The 26,712-nt window shown below is 43.0% G+C and overlaps 1 protein-coding gene across 4 annotated transcripts in view; it reads right to left on the bottom strand.

The window, feature by feature from the left end:
* Window positions 1-1,982: 1,982 nt before the first annotated feature.
* LOC134212966 (peroxisomal acyl-coenzyme A oxidase 3) overlaps window positions 1,983-26,712 on the bottom strand; it is a 70,599-nt gene continuing 45,869 nt past the window's right edge. For all 4 annotated transcript variants that reach the window (XM_062691369.1, XM_062691366.1, XM_062691367.1 and 1 more), the window contains exons 2-6: window positions 20,265-20,437; window positions 19,275-20,198; window positions 18,738-19,212; window positions 3,353-3,530; window positions 1,983-3,287 (exon numbers count right to left, since the gene is read on the bottom strand). In XM_062691369.1, coding sequence (XP_062547353.1) covers window positions 2,915-3,287; window positions 3,353-3,530; window positions 18,738-19,212; window positions 19,275-20,198; window positions 20,265-20,399 — 2,085 coding nt within the window. In that variant the 5' untranslated portion in view covers window positions 20,400-20,437 and the 3' untranslated portion in view covers window positions 1,983-2,914. The remainder of the gene's footprint in view (window positions 3,288-3,352; window positions 3,531-18,737; window positions 19,213-19,274; window positions 20,199-20,264; window positions 20,438-26,712) is intronic.

The following is a 26,712-nucleotide window of genomic DNA, read 5'->3' on the forward strand; positions in this document are numbered from 1 at the left end:
ATGTGTAAGAACATAAACGGGAACCTTCTTACGAACGGGCGTGAGGTAATCCAAAGGTGGCGGCAGCACTACGAAGAGCACCTGAATGGCGATGTAGCAGACGAAGATGGCGGTATGGTGATGGACCTGGGGGAACGCGCGCAGGATATAATTCCGGCCGGCTGAAGAACAACAAAGGAGTTGACCAACTACCAGGAGAGCTATTTAAACACGGTGGTGAGGCACTGGCTAGAGCGCTGCACTGGGTCATTACCAAGATTTAGGAGGAGGAAGTTTTGCTGCAGGAGTGGATGGAAGGTGTCGTGTGTCCCATCTACAAAAAGGGCGATAAGCTGGATTGTAGCAACTACCGCGCAATCACATTGCTGAACGCCGCCTACAAGGTACTCTCCCAAATTTTATGCCGTCGACTAGCACGTCGACAAACCCGTACCACGCGGGTTTTATGGGCGAACGCTCCACCACGGACCAGGTGTTCGCCATTTGCCAAGTACTGCAAAATGCCGCGAATACAACGTGCACACACATCATCTATTCATCGACTTCAAAGCCGCATATGATACAATCGATCGGGACCAGCTATGGCAGCTAATGCACGAAAACGGATTTCCGGATAAACTGACACGGTTGATCAAAGCGACGATGGATCGGGTGATGTGCGTAGTTCGAGTTTCAGGGGCATTCTCGAGTCGCTTCGAAACCCGCAGAGGGTTACGGCAAGGTGATGGTCTTTCGTGTCTGCTATTCAACATCGCTTTGGAAGGGGTAATACGAAGAGCAGGGATTAACACGAGTGGTACAATTTTCAATAAGTCCTTCCAGCTATTTGGCTTCGCCGACGACATAGATATTATGGCACGTAACTTTGAGAAGATGGAGGAAGCCTACATCAGACTGAAGAGGGAAGCCAAGCGGACCGGACTAGTCATCAACACGTCGAAGACGAAGTACATGATAGGAAGAGGTTCAAGAGAATACAATGTGAGCCACCCACCGCGAGTTTGCATCGGTGGTGACGTAATCGAGGTGGTAGAAGAATTTGTGTACTTGGGCTCACTGGTGACTGCCGAAAATGACACCAGTAGAGAAATTCGGAGACGCATAGTGGCTGGAAATCGTACGTACTTTGGACTCCGCAAGACGCTCCGATCGAATAGAGTTCGCCGCCGTACCAAACTGACTATCTACAAAACGCTCATTAGACCGGTAGTCCTCTACAGACACGAGACCTGGACGATGCTCGTGGAGGACCAACGCGCACTCGGAGTTTTCGAAAGGAAAGTGCTGCGTACCATCTATGGTGGGGTGCAGATGGCGGACGGTACGTGGAGGAGGCGAATGAACCACGAGTTGCATCAGCTGTTGGGAGAACCATCCATCGTTCACACCGCGAAAATCGGACGACTGCGGTGGGCCGGGCACGTAGCCAGAATGTCGGACAGTAACCCGGTGAAAATGGTTCTCGACAAGGATCCGACGGGCACAAGAAGGCGAGGTGCGCAGTGGGCAAGGTGGATCGATCAGGTGGAAGATGACTTGCGGATCCTCCGTAGACTGCGTGGTTGGCGACGTGTAGCCATGGACCGAGCCGAATGGAGAAGACTCTTATATACCGCACAGGCCACTTCGGCCTTAGTCTGAAGAAATAAATAAATAATTACACCAGACCTGTCTTTATAATTATTTCCAACAGAAACGCGTAGAAGCAGAATATATGCACGAATGTAACTTTCATTGAATAAAAATTCAAGTCATTTTGGGCCAAAAATCAGCACAATCGAATCCCTAAGAATCGAAATATTGACCTGCCAACATGGTCATTTTGTATAGAAACTGAGCTTGTCTTTATACTTATTTCCACCAGTGTACTCGGACCTTTAAGATTTTTTTTTAGATATCTATTTCATTGTGAAATACAGAAAATTTTAAGGTAAGGTAAAGGTCCTATTTCGGATCACAAGAAAACAAATAACACTGACACCTGGCTTTCATTATCAGTTTTTTATTTTGGTCACAATAAATGCGCAGCTTGACAATGTTACGTTTCAAAATCTACATCGATGGGCTCATGCTTTCGACAAACAAGATGAATTATTCCGCAGCAGCTGATTTCCTGCGTGTATAAATATTTGACATTATATACGTCCTGAACATAAAGAAGAAAGATTCGTATAACACTTAATAAAATATACAATAATAACTAAAAATACATATATCATAGTTCAGGGACAAAGGCTTACCTATATGATGAAACAGAACACTCATATAGCATGAATATTTGCGTCATTCCGTTTTCAACGGACAAAATAAACTCGTTCTTTTCAACAATCCAATGGAATATACAGAACGTAATAGAAGTATAGATTCATAGGGACAGGATATAATTCAGTGGGATGTGGGTAACAGTAACATTCGGTAAACATATTGGAAATTCAATAGTGTACAAAATACGTTCAACGTTATAAAGGGTTCTTTATCACGAGTTTGTATATAGAATGGGGTTTTACTACTTTGTTTCCTAAATTTTATTCTATACGCGTATAAATATCTAAGATTCATAGATAAGACACATTTTTACTTGATTTCCAGCCACATTTATCCGCTGCGATCAACGAGATTGAGATTGTTGAATAGATCAGAAGGGCTTTCTTCTGTGTGATAATAGTAGAGGTACATCACTGTTAGGTCTCTTGGGTACACTGATAGTTATTTGGGACAAAATTGTGCACGTTCTGAGGAAAGGAGACACATTACACTGCTGGTATGCTCATTTTTTCTAGAGCAGGGATCGAGATCATCGATAGTTCAAAACAACATCAACGCTGACTGGATTGCACTTTTAGATGCCCACATACATTCTTTGCTCGCGCACATAAACCCGTATATTAAAAACGCTGCCATCCATGCTTGATCTTTACAGCTTACTCTTCATCTTTGTCGGTATGATGTCCTTCCACCAGGAAGCCCGTTCCATCGCTCCGGGATTGGTCATAAACTGGTTTTGTAGATTTTCATACAGTCGTCCGTCGGATTTTGCAATCACCGAATTAAGTACCCAATCTGGTGGAGCTAATGCGTCGGCCACCGAAACGGCGGAGTCCCTAAATTGTGCGCATGCCTGCAGTAGCGTACTGCGAATGGCGTCTGCGAATCGTGGTCCGGAAGCAAAACCTCCGGCGTAGAATGTGGCTAGATGACGGTCAATACACCACATGCCGTAGATGGAGTACACGTTGCACAGTACCGGTTTCAGTTCCTCTGAAATGTCACCTCGTTGGCAGCGTGATCTGAAATTTTTAAACGTTTATAATAGATTCAGCAACCAGGTTTTAAATTAGGATCACAATCATACCTAAAGCTCTGCAGTGCGTAGTATTCAGCGTAAGCCCGACTTAAATCTCTCGCCCGATAAACCTGCGAATCATTCCGGGCTTTAAACCTATCGGAGCCATTGTCACTGGAAAGTTGTATCTGGTCGACGGTGGAATGGAGAAGCCAACACATTAACCATTCATAACATTGAGTGACGACTGTAAATACATAAGAGAAAAGATGCATTTAAATAGCGTTTATATATTCAGACAAATATTGAATTATATTTTATGTAATAACTGTGGACACGGATTGATGTAGATGTCCAGTTACGATTAGTCGCCAATTTAGGCATTAGTGTTCTTGGTTTAATCAACTATGACCTTTGGCGTAACAAATAAATAATTCTAGGGGGGCTAACTTTTTTTTTTCATTTTTTTCTAATTCATACGCTTAACGATAGTTATAATTTCCGCTGATCGACTAAAATAATACTGTTCGGAAATTGGCCTATATAACAGAGAAATTAGAAAGTCGAAACGAATGGACTGGAGGCGAACATGCAAAAGCATTGAAAGTACTCCTGTAGTTGCAAGGCTCTAAAAAGTCCTTTCAAAAGATCACATAAATGGAATGGAAATTTTGGAAGTAATGATGCAGACACATTTTCCTTGTTCAATGCTGTTCGACAATAACGATGGAATCGAAGCCATTACTGCGGATAGAATTATAAGAGAAAATTACCACGATAGCCCTGATGAAGAAAGCTTCTATACTAGTAACACATCAACAAATAATGATGATACATTTACCAGCACCAAGGTTGAATGGGCAATACATTATTTTGAACCTTTTTCTTGAGAGGCACTCCTTCAGACTTATACTTTCATTGAGGTTCCCTTTATTTCTTTCGCTGTTAATGAAAACAAGCGTATTGCATAAGTTATATTAAAAACGGACCTGAAAACTAATGAAATATATGGATCTCTAAAAAATTGTCTGAAATTTTCGTTATTCCGTGAAATTTTCCTAGCCATTCAAATTATTTTGATACATAGAGCTACAGAGATATACTAGACTTCCGACTCTCTAGGAAGAAGGATTCCGAGCGTCTTAAGCGAAGGATTCTGAACATATTGAAAGGACGCTTTTCAGCAGGCCTTTGATAAGGATTTCGAGCCTCTTGAAAGCAGGCTTCCGAATCTCTTGAAAGAAGGCCTCCGAATCTCTTGAAAGATGGCTTCTGAGCGTCTTGTAACGAGGCTTCTGAGCCTCTTGTAATGAGGCTTCCGAACCTCTTGAAATGAGCCTTGATTGAATTTGAAATTGAAATGAAAATTGAAAAAATTGAAAAACGGGTTCCGATTCTCTTGAAAGAAGGTTTCCGAGCGTCTTGAAATGAGCCTCTTGTCATGGGGTTTTCGAGCCTATCGAAAGGCTTATGAGCTGCTTCAGGAGGAGCCTCATGAAAGGATGATTCCAAGCTTCTTGCAACGAAGCTACTGAGCTTTTCGGAAGAGACTTTCATGTCTCTCAACTTAAGACTTCCGAACCTTTAGATTCTAGATTTTAGTTTGGAAGCATATTATTCAATATTTTGTCTCGATCAGGTAGATCACATTGAAGATTTTAAAAATTGTTCATTCGACGTTTTGTCCTTTTGATTTTTTGTCCCATAACCCTTCATACACTGTACTGCTTGGGGTGGACAGGATTCAAAAGTCTTTGATTTACTGATCGCTATGCATATTATGTACAATACAAAGTATAAATAAGTTTTTATTGGAATTGTAATACATATATTCGCCATTACACATTTTTGTTCAAGGTACCCCCTGAAGCCAGCGAAGGTAACCCAGGTTGAGAACCGCTGTTTAAAACCGCATTTTTACAAACTTCCCGCATGTTTATTTTAATATCAACAATATATTTAGGGCAAGTCTGATACTTGGAGACATTCCAAACTTTTGGCAACAAGTACGTGTGGTTTCCATTCCGAAGACTAATAAAAAACCTAGATTAATCCACCTGGCGTTGGTGATGCCTTTCTCGCATTTAGTGAAGACACCAACCTTATACGGGTTTATATGATCCGATGTACCATTTTCTTCATAACTTTTAAACGCAATGACCGGTCGTTATCAAAATCAATAATGATCAAACAGGCTTTGTCCCCTGTCGAATAAAACTTGTTGCGAGAAAATTGGTTGAGGATTTCTATACGAAAAGTTGTCTAATGTTTTTTATCGCTTTTGTGCACACACATACACACAGACACATACATACACACGGACAGACAGACATGTATTCAGTTTGTCGAGCTGAGTCAATTGGTATATAACACTATGGGTCTCAGAGGCTTCTACAAAAAGTTCGTTTTCGGAGTGAAATGATAGCCTTTCGGTACAACTTCGTTGTACGAAAAAGGAAAAAAGATAAAACTTCACCCAAAAAAGTCTATCGTCCATATTACTCAAAATTATGGACAAGCTTATAAATCATCATATGAAAGAATATTATTCAGTGAAAAATCATTTGAATAATTTGATAGCCTTTCGGTACAACTTCGTTGTACGAGAAAGGCAAAAAGATAAAACTTCAAAATTATTGACATTATAAATTACTCAAAATTATGGACAAGCTTATAGATCATCATATGAAAGAATATTATTCAGTGAAAAATCATTTGAATAATTTCCAGTTTAACTATCAATAAGGAAAATCAACTGTAACAGCACTACATACGTTTGTTTCAAAAATAGAATGAAAAAATCTTTTGAAACAAAAGAAATTTAACTCGCTTGATTTAACTTACTTGATTGTTACCTTTCTGGTGCGTTCAGCCTAATTCCCCGGTCCAGAGCAATAAAGAGCGCAGAGCATACAACCAGATTTTTTTACGCGTTTGGAATTCATTAATTTCTTGATTAAGCCGAACTTTCACAGATTTTTGAATACCACCTGAATTTTCTTTAATTTTTTGTGAATTTTTTTTCGTGGGGTTAATTCATTGTTTAATTGACGCTGAATCCTGCAATAAACGGTAGTATTCATCATAAAACCATAGATAGAAAAGAAAAAAATTTTTTTTTTAGCCTTCAATGGGGTATGGGGCCAATTTTCGGCATAGCATCAATTTTTGTCATATTCTACAAAACCAACGGAATTTGGTCACTTTTTGGCTTGCAATAAGCCTGTTTGATGCTAGATAAAATACTAATGGTCATATACTGTTTATTCGTGTCACAGATAAATGGACGCAACTCAGATTTCCTAAAATTATCAAAAAAGCAGTATTAGCTTCTGGTGTTGAAAATTCACGAGCAGAACTTATTAAACCAACAAAGGAGGGCAGAACAGATTCAATGAGCGTCATATTGTAACATCAACGAAATGGAGATTCATTTATTTGATATTTCATTAAGATTTCTTTCATAATTATAAAAAGGTATGGTGGCAAAGAGTTATTCACACTACTCATCCAACACGTTATGACACGTTATGGTTAAATCTGTAATTCGCTCCTAGAATGTAGAAATATCAAAATTGTAAATTTTGAACAACTTCCCTTCTCACTGCGTAATGCTTTTTATATGATAGATGATTTTTTCTTGAAACATGCGCAACATTAAGGCATAACCCTTTCCCTTAAAATGTTATGTAAATTGTGTTCGTCAGCAAATTCAAATAATGTGGCATTAATGAGTAACTCAGATTAAAATTTAAAAATGAGAAGTTTACCAAAACACCTTATTTATCCCCCTAGCGGTAATGTTGTCTTTCTCGTACATTATAAGAAAATGTATTTTGGCCATAACTTTTGAGCCCATAGTCCGATTCAGCCTATTTTTGATAGGGAATAATGGACCAACATTTTCTGACGAATGAAACTTGTTGTAGTAGTTGTTGTAGAGTAAGTGCTTGAAAAAGAGTTAAGACCATTTTTGCTCACACACATACAGACATTCACACACATGTGCACACAGAAATCACCTCAATTCTTCGAACTGAGTCGATCGATATATAACACTATTAGTATTTGGGCTTTTTTTAAATGCTTCTAGAGCGAAAAGCAAAAATAGGCAATTTTTAAAATTCATGTATTTTACAAAATGGGCAGAATTTTATTCATGGTCCTCAAAGCTTAAGAGTTCAATAGTGTAGTGCATTATGTTTTACTGCGGGGTTTTGCAGGGTACTAAACTGTTTTGTTCGCAAAATACTGCGAAAAATGTGCTTTTACAAAACTACTAAAAACTAAATTCTAGACGGAGCTATTATTACATTATCAAGCTTATATTGCATAGATCTGTTTAAGAGCTTTGTTATAAATATGCTACTTTCGAGACGAAAACATGGCAAAGCTGTCCGTTTTCCCAAAAAACGTAAAAATATAATTTTTAGGAGGGGCTATGTTGAATAAAAAAAACTAAAAAATAAAAAAACCGTCCTGATTATAGAAATATAGGTTAACAGCTGTGTATTCATCACATTTTACTCGCTCAACTCGAAAATTGGCCTATTTGAAGTTTTGGCCACATCTTTATATGGGGCTGTCGTGTGTCCCATCTACAAAAAGGGCGATAAGCTGGATTGTAGCAACTACCGCGCAATCACATTGCTGAACGCCGCCTACAAGGTACTCTCCCAAATTTTATGCCGTCGACTATCACCAATTGCAAAGGAGTTCGTGGGGCAGTACCAGGCGGGATTTATGGGTGAACGCTCTACCACAGACCAGGTGTTCGCCATACGTCAGGTATTGCAGAAATGCCGCGAATACAACGTGCCCACACATCATCTATTTATCGACTTCAAAGCCGCATATGATACAATCGATCGGGACCAGCTATGGCAGCTAATGCACGAAAACGGATTTCCGGATAAACTGCCACGGTTGATCAAGGCGACGATGGATCGGGTGATGTGCGTAGTTCGAGTTTCAGGGGCATTCTCGAGTCCCTTCGAAACCCGTAGAGGGTTACGGCAAGGTGATGGTCTTTCGTGTCTGCTATTCAACATCGCTTTGGAGGGAGTAATACGAAGGGCAGGGATTGACACGAGTGGTACGATTTTCACGAAGTCCGTCCAGTTATTTGGTTTCGCCGACGACATTGATATCATGGCACGCAATTTTTGAGAGGATGGAGGAAGCCTACATCAGACTGAAAAGCGAAGCTAAACGGATTGGACTAGTCATTAACACGTCGAAGACGAAGTACATGATAGGAAGAGGCTCAAGAGAGGTCAATGTGAGCCACCCACCACGAGTTTGTATCGGTGGTGACGAAATCGAGGTGGTTGAAGAATTCGTGTACTTGGGCTCACTGGTGACCGCCGATAACGATACCAGCAGAGAAATTCGGAGACGCATAGTGGCTGGAAATCGAATAGAGTTCGCCGCCGTACCAAACTGACTATCTACAAAACGCTTATAAGACCGGTAGTTCTCTACGGACACGAGACCTGGACGATGCTCGTGGAGGACCAACGCGCACTGGGAGTTTTCGAAAGGAAAGTGTTGCGTACCATCTATGGTGGGTTGCAGATGGCGGACGGTACGTGGAGGAGGCGAATGAACCACGAGTTGCATCAGCTGTTGGGAGAACCATCCATCGTTCACACCGCGAAAATCGGAAGACTGCGGTGGGCCGGGCACGTAGCCAGAATGTCGGACAGTAATCCGGTGAAAATGGTTCTCGACAACGATCCGACGGGAACAAGAAGGCGAGAGTAAACCGCTGATATAAACAAAGAGAGTAAACCGCTGTTATAAACATTCAAATTAGCCACTACCAATCCAGTTTTTCGCGCACGGTAATGGCTGCCGTTTTTTGACACTTGGCTGCCTAGAAAAGTGTCAAAAAATGGCAGCCATTACCGCGCGCGAAATGCTGGATAAACCAAACGTCAAATCAAATTATGCAATCATTAGGTTAACCACACTTCACACATTAACACTCGAGCACTGTTGCATTTTGTACAACACCAATGAAAAAACATCGCTCGCGGTACACAGCACAAACGAACTTGTATGAGCGTTCCAGGACCACGCGCGTGCTGAACGGTAAAACAAATGACACAATAATTAACGGAATGACAAAGTATGGGATATGCATTGGAATATCGAAAAGGTTATAGGAGAAGTGAAGTAACCGAGATTGCAATAGGATAGGGGTGGTCTTAGCTACTGGGTAAGGAGATCACTTTTTCCAACTCCATCCCTCCTAGTGATCAGATCAAAGCTACAGAAGTAATAGAAAGTTACAAAATCCCGTTCAAAGTTATATCTGTTAGTACGCAGCTTGGTATTTGTTGCCTTCACAGTGGTAGAAACCACATCCATTTCATTTGGATATATTAAGAGCATCCAGATTGCTCAATACATTGGAGTCAGGTACGGAAAATATATAAAAACCCAGTAGCATAACCCCTTCCCTAAATGGTCTTTCCAAACTCTATTAGGACCCATCAGTGCTTAGCGCAGAGGTGTGATCCTTCCACCAGCGCCGGATTTCGTACCCATACAACCAATCACTCGCTTGTATGCCGCCTTCTCCATAATCGGAAAACGTACCACGTGGTGGAGCGACATCGTCTACCGGCAGCCATCTTGGCCGAAAGAACCACGTTATTTGATCTCCAGTGCATGCAGAGTACTCCGCCGTCCAACCCATCCAACTCTAGCCTCTAGTCATCGCTGGCCAGCCCTACACACTATATAAGCGAGACACGTCACACAGTAGGTAAGTGACAAAAACAATTATTATCTAATAAGGAAATCGCAGTGTAGCGTTTTTTTTGTTCCCTGATCAGGAGAATAACGAAGTGCCCTGGGAAAAGAGGTGGTTGTAACCAGCCCCAAACGACTTCAGTGGCCGTGACCCCTGTGGCGAGGCCCTACTGACCACGTCACCCTAAAAAGTAGTATTGTTCCTTAACATGATATAGAAGGAGCATTTGATAATGCATCTCATAAATTAATGACAATGATCTGGTCATTAATAGTGGATGAACGTAATAACGGCAAATGACATTCTCATAATAGTTAGAGAGAAGTATGATATTAACCTTTCAAATAGAATGCAACACGCTTTAAACTTTACTATTATTTGGTGCAAATCTGAAGGATTGAACATAAATCCTTTGAAACGCAAAAACTTCAAAATATCTGGCCTTCAAATGGACGGAACTTTTTAGGCACTTTCATCTGCAGTCAAATATTTGTGAATTATATTGGACTAACCTAAATGGAATTCCCATCTAAATCAAATCCTAAACAAGCAAAAAAAGGCGAAAAGTGTTGGATTCAGAATTTCAGCTGAGAAATCAAACATTTTCTACGGCAGTCCAAATGCTCGTCGGGAACCTAGCAGCAACATCAGTATTTACCAAATAGACATACCATCAACAAGGGTGTTGAAGATCGTCGGTGTCACCATTGACCGAAAACTCTCGTTCAAGAAGCATTTCCAGCTAGTAAAATCAGCCTGCGATACAAGACTACGTTTAATAAAGATGATCGGTGCCAAATTACCACACGGCAACCGTGCCTCACTGTTATGCATCGGATCAGCTATTATCACCTCACGTCTCGTCTACGGTATGACATTGGCTAGTAGAGCAAAAGATTCGGTCATACAAAAACACTTGCCTGTGTATAATCAGATGGTTCCGGCTTGCTACTGGCGCATACGTTACCAGAGTAATAGCGATCGAGGCGGGAGCAGAGACACTACCATTTGACCTCACGGTTCTGCAATATTTGACACGCACTGCTATCCGTATGATCGAAAAAGATAGTATACTAAAAATGTTGATCTCCCTGTAGTCAATAGAGCGAATAACCGTTTATTGGCATTGACAGGTACACCAATTCCAACCATTGCTGCGAAAAAACGTCTCGGAAATCGTGTATGGTATGAAACTAAGCCACAAATTGTATGGAACATCAAACAACAACTGAAATCAGGAGATCCACCGGCGATAGTACGTCCAACAGTGCAGAAGTTTCTAACAGACCGATTCCAGCATACAACGGTGGTATACACTGACATATCCAATAGCAATGACACTGTCGGAGCAGGTGTGTACTACGAGAATGTTCGGAAATCGATAGGTCTAGTGTTTTTTCAGCGGAGGCATTATCGATTAAATCGGCAGTCAGCACTCGGATATCGAACCCTATGATTGTCCTCTCTGATTCTGCCAACTGCTTGTCGGCTATAGAATCTGGTAAATCACAACACCCATTCTGATACGAAACCGCCCTATTAAACTCTGCTGAATCCCTGGGCACGCCGGCATTCGTGGGAATGAAGTAGTAGATCACTTCGCCGGTGATGTTCGGAATCGTGTCGCAATTCCTGGGGAAGATGCAAAAAATACAATCCAGCAAGAAATACATCGCCAATGGAGTAACAGATGGCATCGCTCAACAAATGTAGAGGTAAAATATAGAACCGAAAAGTGGGTTGATCAAAAGCGTTCCGTCGACCAACGAGTTCTAACGAGACTAACACATGAATTTCGGTTGGATAAAGCAACCCCACCAACATGCGAATGCTGTGGAACAATCGTAGATGTTCGTCATCTGATCCTGCACTGCAGAAAATTTGAAGAAGCAAGAATAAAATTTGAAATCGACCCAGACAGCCTATACCTGGCCTTAGGAAATGATGCTGACAAGATAAAACGTCTGCTGAAATTTTTACAAGAAACCAAGTTATACACGAAGCTTTAAGAAGGAGACGAAATAAAGGTGGTTATGTGAGAAAGAGAAAAAGAAAATGACGAAACTGAAAGAAGAAGTTTAAGACAACGACGCAGACATCAATAGAAGAAAAAGAACACAGATTATGAATCCAAAAGCGAAAGAGAAAAATGAAGTGAATGTGTAACATTAAAGTGAAAGTGAATGAAAAAGAACATATGACATATGAGAAAGAAGAAATACAATGAAAGCAGTACAACAGAAGGAGCAAATAAGAAGTTGGAAAAACCAGTCCAGAAACACAACATCAACGAAAAGCAGATAAGATATGCATGGATTTTTCTTTATGAATCTTAATTGTTAAATTACATTAAAAATACTTAATTTATTCTGGACATGAATACACTCATGGTATAAAATGTCAATAATAAACAACAACAACAACAATATTTTCCCACACGGAAGAAAAAAAGTACTCAGCGTTGAGTTTTTTAAACTAACTTTTGAGTTATTTTTTCTCTTCTCTTTCATCCACTCTTTCTTCTGTTGTTAAAAACAAAAGATCGAAACAATCCAACGACGCCAGTTCAATACGGGAAGCCAATTTTGAGTTTTATTACCTGAGGTCGAAATTGAGTGAAATAAACCTCCATTTGGGTAAATAAACTTTCCGTTGGGTACTTTTTTAACATGGGAGTAAAGGCAAACTACTTCGACCCCATTTACTCAATTTTGGCTACCCGTACGGATGTTCGAGGTTGGGTGAATTGAACTCACTGTTGGGTAGCTTATTTCTTCCGTGCACGGTGATGAAACAGTTTAGTCTTTCCTCTATAAATCGCTTTGAAATTATTTTTTGTGTTGACATCCACGATAAAAAGCAATAAATGTAGGATAGTTTTATAACAGCGATTACATTGGTGGTATGAACTAATTTGTAACTAATATTTGCATTAAAACAGTGTTGTTTACATTCGCCGCCATGTTGGATACAAAGTGTGGTTATTTGCCATCGTTTGGAAGTTCAGTAATTTTCTTTTAATCAAACGTATTTATGATTGGATATTACATAGCGGATCGAGAGCCTAAATCCTCACGATTATATTGATGTATTAATACAGTGTTTCCCAACCGGTGGTGCGCGACCCCTTAGGGGGGGGGGGGGGCGTGACACCTTTGCGAAGAATTCCCCCTACAACCAACCTTTGATTTGAAAACTACAGCCAAAAGCTTCGACACCCTTGCTGCAACAAATACATTTTTTGAACCTGGTGGCAAGCAATGGGAAAATGTTGGGGGAGTTCATACTGATGGTGCACCAGGCAGGGATCAAAATGAGAAGGGAAAACAGTTTGCTCGACATGCCAAAGGTGTTCATTGCATGATTCACCGATATGTCTTTGTTTATGAGAAAATTCTCAAACAATTAGAAAAGGAGCTGGATACTGTAATCGTAATTGTGATTGTGATGCGGGCCACTTGGATAATCATAAAAGGGGTCGTGATCCCGAAAAGGTTGGGAACCACTGTATTAATATCTACAGTAGGGTTATTAATTTCCGTTTCAGACTTTCCAAGAATTACTATGTCTGAAACTCGATTATGCATATGCACAACATGTGATAGATTTAGTTCGAAAAAGGTATTGGAGGGCAACCGCTCCCTTCGGTGGGGTTTGATCCCACGAAACCAGTACGCTAGACAGGTTCTTTCCCTACTAAGCTACGAAGGACCTATTATTATTAGGTGAATTATAAATATTACATACAAGATGTTAACACGAGTGGTACAATTTTCAATAAGTCCGTCCAGCTATTTGGCTTCGCCGACGACATAGATATTATGGCACGTAACTTTGAGAAGATGGAGGAAGCCTACATCAGACTGAAGAGGGAAGCAAAGCGAATCGGACTAGTCATCAACACGTCGAAGACGAAGTACATGATAGGAAGAGGTTCAAGAGAAGACAATGTGAGCCACCCACCGCGAGTTTGCATCGGTGGTGACGTAATCGAGGTGGTAGAAGAATTCGTGTACTTGGGCTCACTCGTGACTGCCGAAAATTACACTAGCAGAAAAATTCGGAGACGCATAGTGGCTGAAAATCGTACGTACTTTGGACTCCGCAAGACGCTCGATCGAATAGAGTTCGCCGCCGTACCAAACTGACAATCTACAAAACGCTCATTAGACCGGTAGTCCTCTACAGACACGAGACCTGGACGATGCTCGTGGAGGACCAACGCGCACTCGGAGTTTTCGAAAGGAAAGTGCTGCGTACCATCTATGGTGGGGTGCAGATGGCGGACGGTACGTGGAGGAGGCGAATGAACCACGAGTTGCATCAGCTGTTGGGAGAACCATCCATCGTTCACACCGCGAAAATCGGACGACTGCGGTGGGCCGGGCACGTAGCCAGAATGTCGGACAGTAACCCGGTGAAAATGGTTCGACAACGATCCGACGGGCACAAGAAGGCGAGGTGCGCAGCGGGCAAGGTGGATCGATCAGGTGGAAGATGACTTGCGGGCCCTCCGTAGACTGCGTGGTTGGCGACGTGTAGCCATGGACCGAGCCGAATGGAGAAGACTCTTATATACCGCACAGGCCACTTCGGCCTTAGTCTGAATAAATAAATAATAATACATCCAAGATGTTACAAAAACAAGTAAATTAGGTCAAAAGGATGATTGATGTTGGCAGTGAAATAGGGAATAAGTTAGTTCTTATGCTATTTCTATTTTTTTCCTGTTATGTGATTATCACTGCGACCATTCTTTAGTTCTATTGTGATATACCAACCGTTTAATATTTACCTATTCAAGGTGATAAGTACTATGGAAAGTGACTTTCAACTCATGATTCCAGGTTTTATCCCAGTTATGGAGATCTTCTTCTTCTTCTTCTTCTTCTTCTTCTTATTGGCATTACATCCCCATACTGGGACAGAGCCGCCTCGCAGCTTAGAGTTCAATAAGCACTTCCACTTTCATTAACTGCGAGGTTTCTATACTTTTATGCCCATGATACTTTGATGATACTTTTATGCCCATGGAAGTCGAGTCAATTTCCAATCCAAAAATTGCCTAGACCGGCACCGGGAATCGACCCAAGCCACACTCAGCGTGGTCTTGCTTTGTGGCCGTGCGTCTTACCGGCTAAGGAGGGCCCCAATATATTTGATTTTTTTTCATCAAATATGTACAAAACGCTAATTAAAGTGGTCCTCTACCAGATATGAAGGATGCCCTGCGGGCAGCAGGGACTATGTCCATGGGTTCGACGATCCCTCCCCAGGCCATCTGCAAGCTGTGGGGCTTGCCTAGGATGTGGTGGGGTTTGACAGTGGGCCCTGTTAAATTCCTATAAAAAGCTGCATGTATCCGCAAGTAGGCCCCACCAAAGCGGCCGTGTGCCGCTAAAAACGCACAAGCCCAAGTCCTGGTGTTAGGTGGGACGCTAAACAGCCCTGACACGACGGCCCTCCGACGAAACAGGAGGTTTGCGCAGGCCCAATAGGCCGCCTGGAAAACCAATAATTACGAACAATATAAGAGATAATGCGACTCGACATAATCGGCAAAGACCTAGGCGACGAATAAAGGATCACGACTGGAAGCTTGGAACATGGAACTGCAAGTCGCTAGGTTTCGCAGGTTGCGACAAGATGATCTACGATGAATTACATCCCAGCAACTTCGACGTCGTGGCGCTGCAGGAGATTTGCTGGACAGGACAGAAAGTGTGGAAAAGCAGGCATCGAGCGGCTACCCTCTACCAAAGCTATGGCACCACCAACGAGCTGGGAACCGGCTTCATAGTGCTACGAAAGATGCGCCAACGCGTGATTGGGTGGCAGCCAATCAACCAAGGATGTGCAAGCTGAGGATTTAAGGCCGTTTTTTCAACTATAGCATCATCAACCGGGAGGGATACCCGACGACGAGAAAGAAGCGTTCTACGCACTGCTGGAGCAGACATACGTCAAAATCGTCATTGGTGACATGAACGCACAGGTAGGAAGGGAGGAGGCAAAAATATCCACAAGGCCACATGGAGATCACCTAACCAAGAAACGGAAAACCAAATCGACCACGTTCTAATCGACGGTAAATTCTTCTACATCACGAACGTCCGCACTTACCGCAGTGCGAATATTGAATCCGACCACTACCTCGTTGCAGTATGCCTGCGCTCAAAACTCTCGACGGTGTACAACACGCGTCGAAGTCGGACGCTGCGGCTTAACATTGGGCGGCTACAAGACGGTAGACTAGCCCAAGAATACGCGCAACAGCTGGAAGTGGCACTCCCAACGGAAGAGCAGCTAGGCGCGGCGTCTCTTGAAGATGGCTGGAGAGATTTTCGATCCGCCATCGGTAGCACCGCAACCGCTGCACTTGGCACGGTGCCCCCGGATCAGAGAAACGACTGGTATGACGGCGAATGTGAGCAGTTAGTAGAAGAGAAGAATGCAGCATGGGCGAGATTGCTGCAACACCGCACGAGGGCGAACGAGGCACGATATAAACAGGCGCGGAACAGACAAAACATGATTTTCCGGAGGAAAAAGCGTCAGCAGGAAGATCGAGACCGTGAAGAGACGGAGGAACTGTACCGCACTAATAACACACGAAAATTCAATGAGAAGTTGAACCGTTCACGCAAGGGCCACGTGCCACAGCCTGATATGTGTAAGGACATAAACGGGAACCTTCTTACCAACAAGCGTGAGGTGATCCAAAGGTGGCGGCAGCACTACGAAGAGCACCTGAATGGCGATGTGGCAGACGAATGGTGATGGACCTGAAAGAACGCGCAGGACATAATTTTACCAGCTCAGGATCTCCAGGAAATCCAGGAGGAGATTGGCCGGCTGAAGAACAACAAAGCCCCTGGGGTTGACCAACTACCAGGAGAGCTATTTAAACACGGTGGTAAGGCACTGGCTAGGGGCGCTGCACTGGGTCATTACCAAGATTTGAGAGGAGGAAGTTTTGCCGCAGGAGTGGATGGAAGGTGTCGTATGTCCCATCTACAAACAGGGCGATAAGCTGGATCGTAGCAACTACCGCGCAATCACATTGCTGAACGCCGCCTACAAGGTACTCTCCCAAATTTTATGCCGTCGACTAGCACCAATTGCAAGGGAGTTCGTGAGCCAGCACCAGGCAGGTTTCATGGGCGAGCGCTCCACCACGGACCAGGTGTTCGCCATTCGCCAAGTACTGCAGAAATGCCGCGAATACAACGTGCCCACACATCATCTATTCATCGACTTTAAAGCCGCATATGGTCGGGGTTCAGCCAAAACGCACCAAGCGCCAACGAAAAATTACCCATTTTTCTGCCCAAACTTTCGTTTAGCAGATTTTGTTGATCGCAAATCGTATCGGATATCCCTCAATCCAATAAATGAGTATATCCTATTGCAAATGTATGCATGAATTGATATAAAACGATTTCCATTGTCCTTGTACGAACAAAATATCACAAGTCAGTCAAAAAGCCGCTTGGTGCGGTTCGGCTGAACCCCGACCATATGATACAATCGATCGGGGCCAGCTATGGCAGCTAATGCACGAACACGGATTTCCGGATAAACTGACACGGTTTATCAAAGCGACGATGGATCGGGTGATGTGCGTAGTTCGAGTTTCAGGGGCATTCTCGAATCCCTTCGAAACCCGCAGAGGATTACGGCAAGGTGATGGTCTTTCGTGTCTGCTATTCAACATCGCTTTGGAAGTGGTAATACGAAGAGCAGGGATTAACACGAGATGTACAATTTTCAATAAGTCCGTCCAGCTATTTGGCTTCGCCGACGACATAGATATTATGGCACGTAACTTTGAGAAGATGGAGGAAGCCTACATCAGACTGAAGAGGGAAGCTAAGCGGATCGGACTAGTCATCAACACGTCGAAGACGAAGTACATGATAGGAAGAGGTTCAAGAGAAGACAATGTGAGCCACCCACCGCGAGTTTGCATCGGTGGTGACGTAATCGAGATGGTAGAAGAATTTGTGTACTTGGGCTCACTGGTGACTGCCGAAAATGATACCAGCAGAGAAATTCGGAGACGCATAGTGGCTGGAAATCGTACATACTTTGGACTCCGCAAGACGTTCCGATCGAATAGAGTTCGCCGCCGTACCAAACTGACAATCTACAAAACGCTCATTGGACCGGTAGTCCTCTACGGACACGAGATCTGGACTATGCTCGTGGAGGACCAACGCGTACTTGGAGTTTTCGAAAGGAAAGTGCTGCGTATCATCTATGGTGGGGTGCAGATGGCACATGGTACGTGGAGGAGGCGAATGAGCCACGAGTTGCATCAGCTGCTCGTTCACACCGCGAAAATCGGACGACTGCGGTGGGCCGGGCACGTAGCCAGAATGTCGGACAGTAACCCGGTTTAAATGGTTCTCGACAACGATCCGACGGGCACAAGAAGGCGAGGTGCGCAGCGGGCAAGGTGGATCGATCAGGTGGAAGATGACTTGCGGACCCTCCGTAGACTGCGTGGCTGGCGACGTGTAGCCATGGACCGAGCCGAATGGAGAAGACTCTTATATACCGCACAGGCCACTTCGGCCTTAGTCTGAATAAATGAATGAAATGAATTACTTGATTCTTTGACAATTTTAATTTAATCTTGTTCAGCTGCGAAGGACAATACCGACATAAAACATAATGCATACTCACATTCCGGACTTTGTACGTTGCAGTCGCTCTTCATAATGGCATCGAAACTGTTCTGCAGGATTGACTCTCGCCGTTCAATGAAATTCGCTGTACCTACTGGACTTTCCACCTTCATTCCCTTCCACTGCCTCAGCAACCAGTTCGATGCTTGCTGTCCCAATACATTGTTATCGCCCTCGTAAGTACAGCTGGGATCGTGATTGTTCCTCAGTTCTCCCAAATTGGCAGCCTTCAGATAACCGTGACCTCCACATGCCTCCCTCGACTCCTGGATAGCATCCCGTGCCGTCCATGTAACCAAAGGCTTCGAAGATGATACCAGAGCATGTAGTTCCGACACAATTTGCGTCAATAATTCGAAACCGTTAGATTCTGCTTGAGATTTTTGCACTGTTTCCAGATAGATCTCGGTCAGCGCGTACACGGAAACCTTAAGTATGCATGCCGCAGCTAAGTACGGAAAGATTCGCCATTGCTGAAGTGAAAACGAAAGGTGTTACAATTGACGCATTTATTCTTGACTACAAGTATACTCACATGTAACTGATAATCTATAATGGATTGTTCAGGACCGTTCCTCTCGGTACCGAACTGCTTCCTTAGTGCGGCGTAGCGAGTTGCTATGACTGCCGCATGTGAAAGCGTATTCGATGACTCTTGCATAATACCTAAACGACCTGCAGAGAATGATTCCAGCACGGCACCTAGAATCTTGCCCGGTTCCGCAAACGTGCACTCGTATACTCCTTCCGGTGTGACATCCCCTGCACGGTTCAATAAATTCTCCCTCGGTATCCGATAGTTGTTGAACATTACGAATCCGTTGTCGATTCCATTCAAACCTATCTTTTCGCCAATATCGCCAACAATCACACCGGGGAATGGTTGCAAGGTTTTGGGGTCTCTTATGGGAACCAAAAATCCTTGCAGACCATGATCTTCCCCATCGCTGGTAAACATTCGTGCAAACATCAGCGCTATCGACGCAGTTTTGCCTAGATTTCCGATCCAGCATTTAGCCGCTTCGAAATCTGGGGTATTGATCACAAACTCTTGTGTTTTGGGATCATACGTTGCAGTTGTGCGACATCGTTTGGTGTTGCTTCCGTGACTGACTTCGGTGATGGCCAAGCAGGTGATTATTTCACGATTCCAAGCCGCATTGTAGACTGCTGAATGCCGTTCGGTTCCCATCGCTAGCAGAGAGTTGGTGAACAATCCCACGCCGAGAGCAATTTTAACTGACATGCTCGGACATACGGAGTGCAGGGCTTCGTTGATGCTCATCAAATACCGAACGCGGTATTTATAGTCCATCGAGTAGACCTCTGCTGGAGCCAGTTCTAAATCTGCCACTCGGTTCACCTGTTTTGCTGCTCGTTCTTTCTGCTGATCTGCGCTAAGAGTGGAAGTAACAGGTGTGAACAGGGGTTCAGCTTCCAGCTTCTTCCATACATCATACTAAAATATAAAACAAGTTTTGTAAATACTAATGTTTGTAGATAAAAAAAACTCATTATTGTATACCTTTATTCGAGCCAAGGTTGAGTTTTCCAACACTAGTTTAAAGTCTTTCCAATTGAATTTTGCTCTGCTGCGGTATTCGCATAGCGGACCGCGTGGTACATCTGGGATGATCCGCCTTTCATCATCAGACGGCATTCTGTCACGTTGGTTCTAATTAATTAACACTAAGCGAACTGAAAACAGAACAAAGAAAAAGGCTATCATTAGCTGATTGCAATAAACTCTGAAATAGAAACCCAATCCACCGACTAACGAACTTCTATATTTTCAGGAATGTTAGCTAATTGTAAAACACCTTGTAACTGTATTCCACTGACTGTGTAAATTCTAACTTGGATTTCCATCATCTACATGCATATCTGTGAGTAACTTGAGCTCTCAACTAGATATGAAGTGTACAACAGTCAGTCATTTTCAGACGTGAAACTAAGCTAAGCGGCCGCAAACGGCTCGAAACGATAGTTACCGGCCGACTATATGAGAAACATTGGTGTGAGTACGTGGAGGACAAAGAGCAAATTATGAAAGCCAGTAAAATTTAAAGAACTAATTAAATATTCAAATCACGGTGCCATTCACAGTTTGCAGTTTTCAAATTGGTGAAGCAATGTTTTCTCGTTTGAAGTGAAATTCTACTCATAAAAATAACATATTTTGAAATAAAAAGCCAAACAGAAATAATTGATGGCACTTAGTAGTTTATTTATTCAGGCGTAGTCATATTTTCAAACATTCAATTAGTGATTTATTCATTTTTTTTTTTTTTCAATATGGCAAATAAGTAGGACAATTGCTACGAGAAAATTACTTTACTTTCCGTCCCACGACAAAAAAAAATTAAAATTTATAAAAATTTTCTAATTTAAAAGAAATTTGTGAAACTAGTGAAGTCGTACAATTTAAATGTATCGTCGGGAAAATTAATCAAATTTTGTGAATGGCAATATATGGAGGCCCTATACAGATATCTCATACAGATATCTCATAAAGACATATGTGCTCGACTTGCGGTTAGCGGCAGTATACTGCCGTTCTACGCATAATTGTCCCATGTTACCTTTGATGAAAAAATCCAAACTCGAGTCAATTTGTCCCACTAATTTCGGAATCGATTGGATCTCGAAATTTAACAAATGTTTTTGGGATGTTATGAGCGTATGCAACACTTTTCCAGGACATAAAACGAATCACTACTTATTTAAACGGTTTTCAGTTTCATTATCATCAAACAACAACTTCATTTTTTCAGTGGGACAAATTGACTCGAGTTTGAATTTTTTCATCAAAGGTAACATGGGACAATTATGCGTAGAACGGCAGTATAGTTCTGTGTTGATTGCACGATTGATCGTATTTCGATTAGCAAGCAAAACGTTCGCGTGATCCGAAATATTTTGTTTTGATCTGCACGGTTCGGAAAGTAAATCAATTAAGGTACCCCGGGGGAAGTGAAAATACGGGGTAAGTGGGTACTGTGACTGCAGATGAGTCGATGAACGTTTTTAATGGTAACAATGTTCTAGGATGGTGAATCAGAACTATAAAAGAATTCACCCGACACAAAAATATTTGGAATCAAAACCATTTAAGGCACACTACTAATGCTATTGCTTGATCATGACTTTAAACTACCGGGAAAATCTATTACTTTTATTTTAATTCAATGGATTTCCAACCAAATAGTCGTTTCTAAATTTATCATTGATGTGGAAAGTGAATATTTTAAGCAATGAAATATTTGTATGACATCGAAAACGATTCAAATTTTTTAATTAAATCCAAAATTTGCTATTTTCATTTGCCCTTGAGTTAAACATACATGGGGCAAGTGGGACATATTTGAACAACATTTTCGATAAAGCTATTTTAATTGTTTTTAGATGGTTGTCTAGTGAAAAATAAATTCGTCATTCCTATATCATAAGGATCTGAATCAGATGAAGTTTGATTTCGTTGTTAAAAAGTATTGTACAGTTGATTACCAAATGTGTATTTAACAGCAGGGGGCAGCAGGGACTATGTCCAAGGGCTTGAGGACCCCTTCCCAGGCCATCTGCGAGTTGTGGCGCCTGCCTAGGATGTGGTGGGGTTTGCCAGTAGGCCCTGATAAACCTCTATAAAAAGCTGCATGTATCCGCAAGTATGCCCCATCAAAGCGACCGTGTGTCGCTCAAAGCGCACAAGCCAAAGTCCTGGTGTTAGGTGGGACGCTAAACAGCCCTGACACGACGGCCCTCCGGCGAGACAGGAGGTTTGCGCAGGCCCAAAAAGCCGCCTGGAAAACCAATAATTACGAACAATATAAGAGATAATGCGACTCGATATAATCGGCAAAGACCTAGGCGACGAATACATGATCACGATTGGAAGCTTGGAACATGGAATTGCAAGTCGCTAGGCTTCGCAGGTTGCGACAGGATGATCTACGATGAATTACATCCCCGCAACTTCGACATCGTGGCGCTGCAGGAGATTTGCTGGACAGGACAGAAAGTGTGGAAAAGCGGGCATCGGGCGGCTACCTTCTACCAAAGCTGTGGCACCACCAACGAGCTGGGAACCGGCTTCATAGTGATGGGTAAGAGGCGCCAACGCGTGATTGGATGGCAGCCAATCAACGAAAGGATGTGCAAGCTGAGGATAAAAGGCCGTTTCTTCAACTATAGCATCATCAACGTGCACTGCCCACACGAAGGGAGACCTGACGACGAGAAAGAAGCGTTCTATGCACAGCTGGAGCAGACATACGATGGATGCCCACTGCGGGACATCAAAATCGTCATCGGTGACATGAACGCTCAGGTAGGAAGGGAGGAAACGTATAGACCGGTCATCGGACCGGATAGTCTGCATACCGTATCGAACGACAACGGCCAACGATGCATTAACTTTGCAGCCTCCCGCGGAATGGTAGTCCGAAGCACTTTCTTCCCCCGCAAGAATATGCACAAGGCCACATAGAAATCATCCAGCAAACACAAGATCGTACAAATACCATAGCGAATAAGTGTACAAAGTGTAGGCCATATACGCACATTTTGCATGCAGTCAAATGAATGAATGCGCCTATATCGCCTCCACTGGGACCTAATCAAGTAACGGAAAACCAAATATACCACATTCTAATCGACGGTAAATTCTTTTCCGACATCACGAACGTCCGCACTTACCGCAGTGCGAATATTGAATCTGACCACTACCTCGTTGCAGTATGTCTGCGCTCAAAACTCTCGACGGTGTACAACACGCGTCGGAGTCGTCCGCCGCGGCTAAACATTGGGCTACGAGACGGTAGACTAGCCCAAGATTACGCACAGCAGCTGGAAGTGGCACTCCCAACGGAAGAGCAGCTAGACGCAACGTCTCTTCAAGATGGCTGGAGAGATATTCGATCCGCCATTGGAAGCACCGCAACCACTGCACTAGGCACGGTGGCCCCGGATCAGAGAAACGACTGGTATGACGGTGAATGTGAGCAGTTAGTTGAGGAAAAGAATACAATATGGGCGAAATTGCTGCAACACCGCACGAGGGCGAACGAGGCACGATACAAACGGGCGCGGAACAGACAAAACTCGATTTTTCGGAGGAAAAAGCGCCAGCTGGAAGAAGAACCGTTCACGTAAGGGCCACGTGCCACAGCCCGATATGTGTAAGGACATAAACGGGAACCTTCTTACAAACGAGCGTGAGGTGATCCAAAGGTGGCGGCAGCACTACGAAGAGCACCTGAATGGCGATATAGCAGACAACGGTGGCGGTATGGCAATGAACCCAGGAGCACGCGCGCAGGACATGCGACTTCCGGCTCCGAATCTCCAGCACATCCAGGAGGAGATCAGCCGGCAGAAAAACAACAAAGCCTCTGGAGTTTACCAGCCACCAGGAGAGCTGTTTAAACGCGGTGGTGAGGCACTGGCTAGAGCGCTGCACTGGGTGGTTTCCAAGATTTGGGAGGATGAGGTTCTGGCGCAAGAGTGGATGGGGTCGTGTGTGCCATCTTCAAAAAGGGCGATAAGCTGGGTTGTAGCAACTATTGCGCTCACATTTCTGAACGCCGCCTACAAGGTACTTTCCCAAATTTTATGCCACCGACATCATCTATTTACCGACTTCAAAGCCGCATGTGATCCGGATTTCCGGATAAACTGATACGGTTGATCAAGGCGACGATGGATCGGATGATGTGCGTAGTTCAAGTTTCAGGAGCATTCCTTCGAAACGCGCAGAGGGTTACGGCAAGGTCTTTCGTGTCCGCTATTCAACATCGGTTTGGAGGGAGTAATACTAAGGGCAGGGATTGACACGAGTGGTACTATGGTCACGAAGTCCTTCCAGTTATTTGGTTTCGCTGACGATATCATGGCACGTAACTTTGAGAGGATGGAGGAAGCCTACATCAGACTGCAAAGCGAAGTTAAACGGATTGGACTAGTCATCAACACGTCGAAGATGAAGTATATAATACGAAGAGGCTGTCAATGTAAACCACCCACCACGAGTTGGTATGGGTGGTGACAAAATCGACGTGGTTGAAGAATGTGTGTACTTGGGCTCACTGATGACCTCCAATAACGATACCGGCAAAGAAATTCGGAGACGCATAGTGGCTGGAAATCGTACGTACTTTTGACCGGTAGTTCTCTACGGACGATGCTCGTGTACTTTTGACCGGTAGACCTGGACGATGCTCGTGGAGGACCAACGCGCACTGGGTGTTTTCGAAAGGAAAATGCTGCCTACCATCTATGGTGGGGTGCAGATGGCGGACGGTACGTGGAGGAGGCGAATGAACCACGAGTTGCATCAGCTATTGGAACAACCATCCATCGTTCACACCTCAAAAATCGGAATACTGCGGTGGACCGGGCACGTAGCCAGAATGTCGGACAGTAATCCGGTGAAAATGGTTCTCGACAACGACGGGAACAAGAAGGCGAGGTGCACAGCGGGCAAGGTGAATCAATCAGGTGGAGGACGATTTGAGCAGACTGCGTGGTTGGCGAAGTGCAGCCATGGACCGAGCTGAAAGGAGAAGACTTTTATGTTTTGCCAAGGGCACTCCGCCCTTAGTCTGGTAATAAATAAACAAATAAATAAGGAAGAGCAAGAGTTATTTTCAAACTTCGCATCAGATTTTTAGATAAATAAAGTGCTCAACACATAAATTGACTATTTTGTTCTGTTACAAATTAAAAACACTGCGCATCGCCTGAATAAAAACGTTTCTGCTGAAGTACTGATTTATGTCATTTGTGTTCTAAAAAGAGTAATATTTATTCATACGAAAAGTCAATCAAGATTTGCTTATCCTTGCCACCTAAATCATTTGGTACCGTCAACTGGGGGGGAAGATGATCATTTTTAAGACAAAACATGCAATAACAATGTGTGTTTACATTTTAAATCGAAACAAATATTTTCAAAACATGTACTGTTATACGTTGCAATAATCAAAAACTTTAGTTTTCCGAAATGCGTTCGCATTTAATAAAATAAATTAAATTATCCCTCATTTTTTGAGTAATCTGGTTTGGGGTGAAGTTGATCAAGGCAGCTCTATTAAAATCATTATGACCTAGCCGTCAAAATACACTAGGTTATTTCTAGACCAACATTTAAAAAGGGCGTAACTGCCAAAATTTATTCCTTCTGATTCCTCGTCTACATATAGAGCTATGTATGTAGACGAGGAATCTGAAGGAATAAAATTTGTAAATTTCAAATGTTGGTCTAGATTTGTATGGATGTTGAATTTACTACGTAAAGAAGTCTACGAAGTCAATATTTGAAACGAAAATCTCTCTCTTTTTCCCACAAAATACATTTTCATGGTTATAATCGAAAAACTCGGATTTTCTACCTAGCGGTAACATTCTTTGAACGGATAATATCGTGGACTACCGTTTCATAAAGAAATTAGGCACTTTTGACTGACACATCAAATGATCATCTTCCCCCCATTTGACGGTACAAAAGTAAGCTAATATAAAACAAGACAACAGCCAAATAAACAGTAAATCGGTTGTTGTCTTGTTTTCATATGTGCTAACATTATAATCCCTTTCTTGTTGCAAATATATAGTCCGACATGCAACCAATATCCATCCATGATCCGAAAATACTAATACTCAGAAATAATATGAACAGTATATAATAATATGAACAGTACCTTCCTCAAATTAGTTTCGTTCGACAGTAGAAACAGAATAGGTCCCACTTGCCCCGTTTGAAGGGGTAAGTGGGTCCTGAAGGTAAATTTATTTCTTGCACTACCAATATTTTTGGAAGCCATTTATTCCAACACCTCTACACTTCAACAATGGAAGCATATAATGATGTATCCGTGGTTAATGTTCCTAAATAACCTGTTTTCTAAGTATGTGTTAACCTTGGTGTTAACAATTTTTCTGAACTAGGACCTGAACTAGGTCCCATCTGCCCCGGG

Source organism: Armigeres subalbatus, chromosome 2, assembly GCF_024139115.2.
Source record: "Armigeres subalbatus isolate Guangzhou_Male chromosome 2, GZ_Asu_2, whole genome shotgun sequence".
Taxonomy (NCBI): Eukaryota; Metazoa; Arthropoda; class Insecta; order Diptera; family Culicidae; genus Armigeres; species Armigeres subalbatus.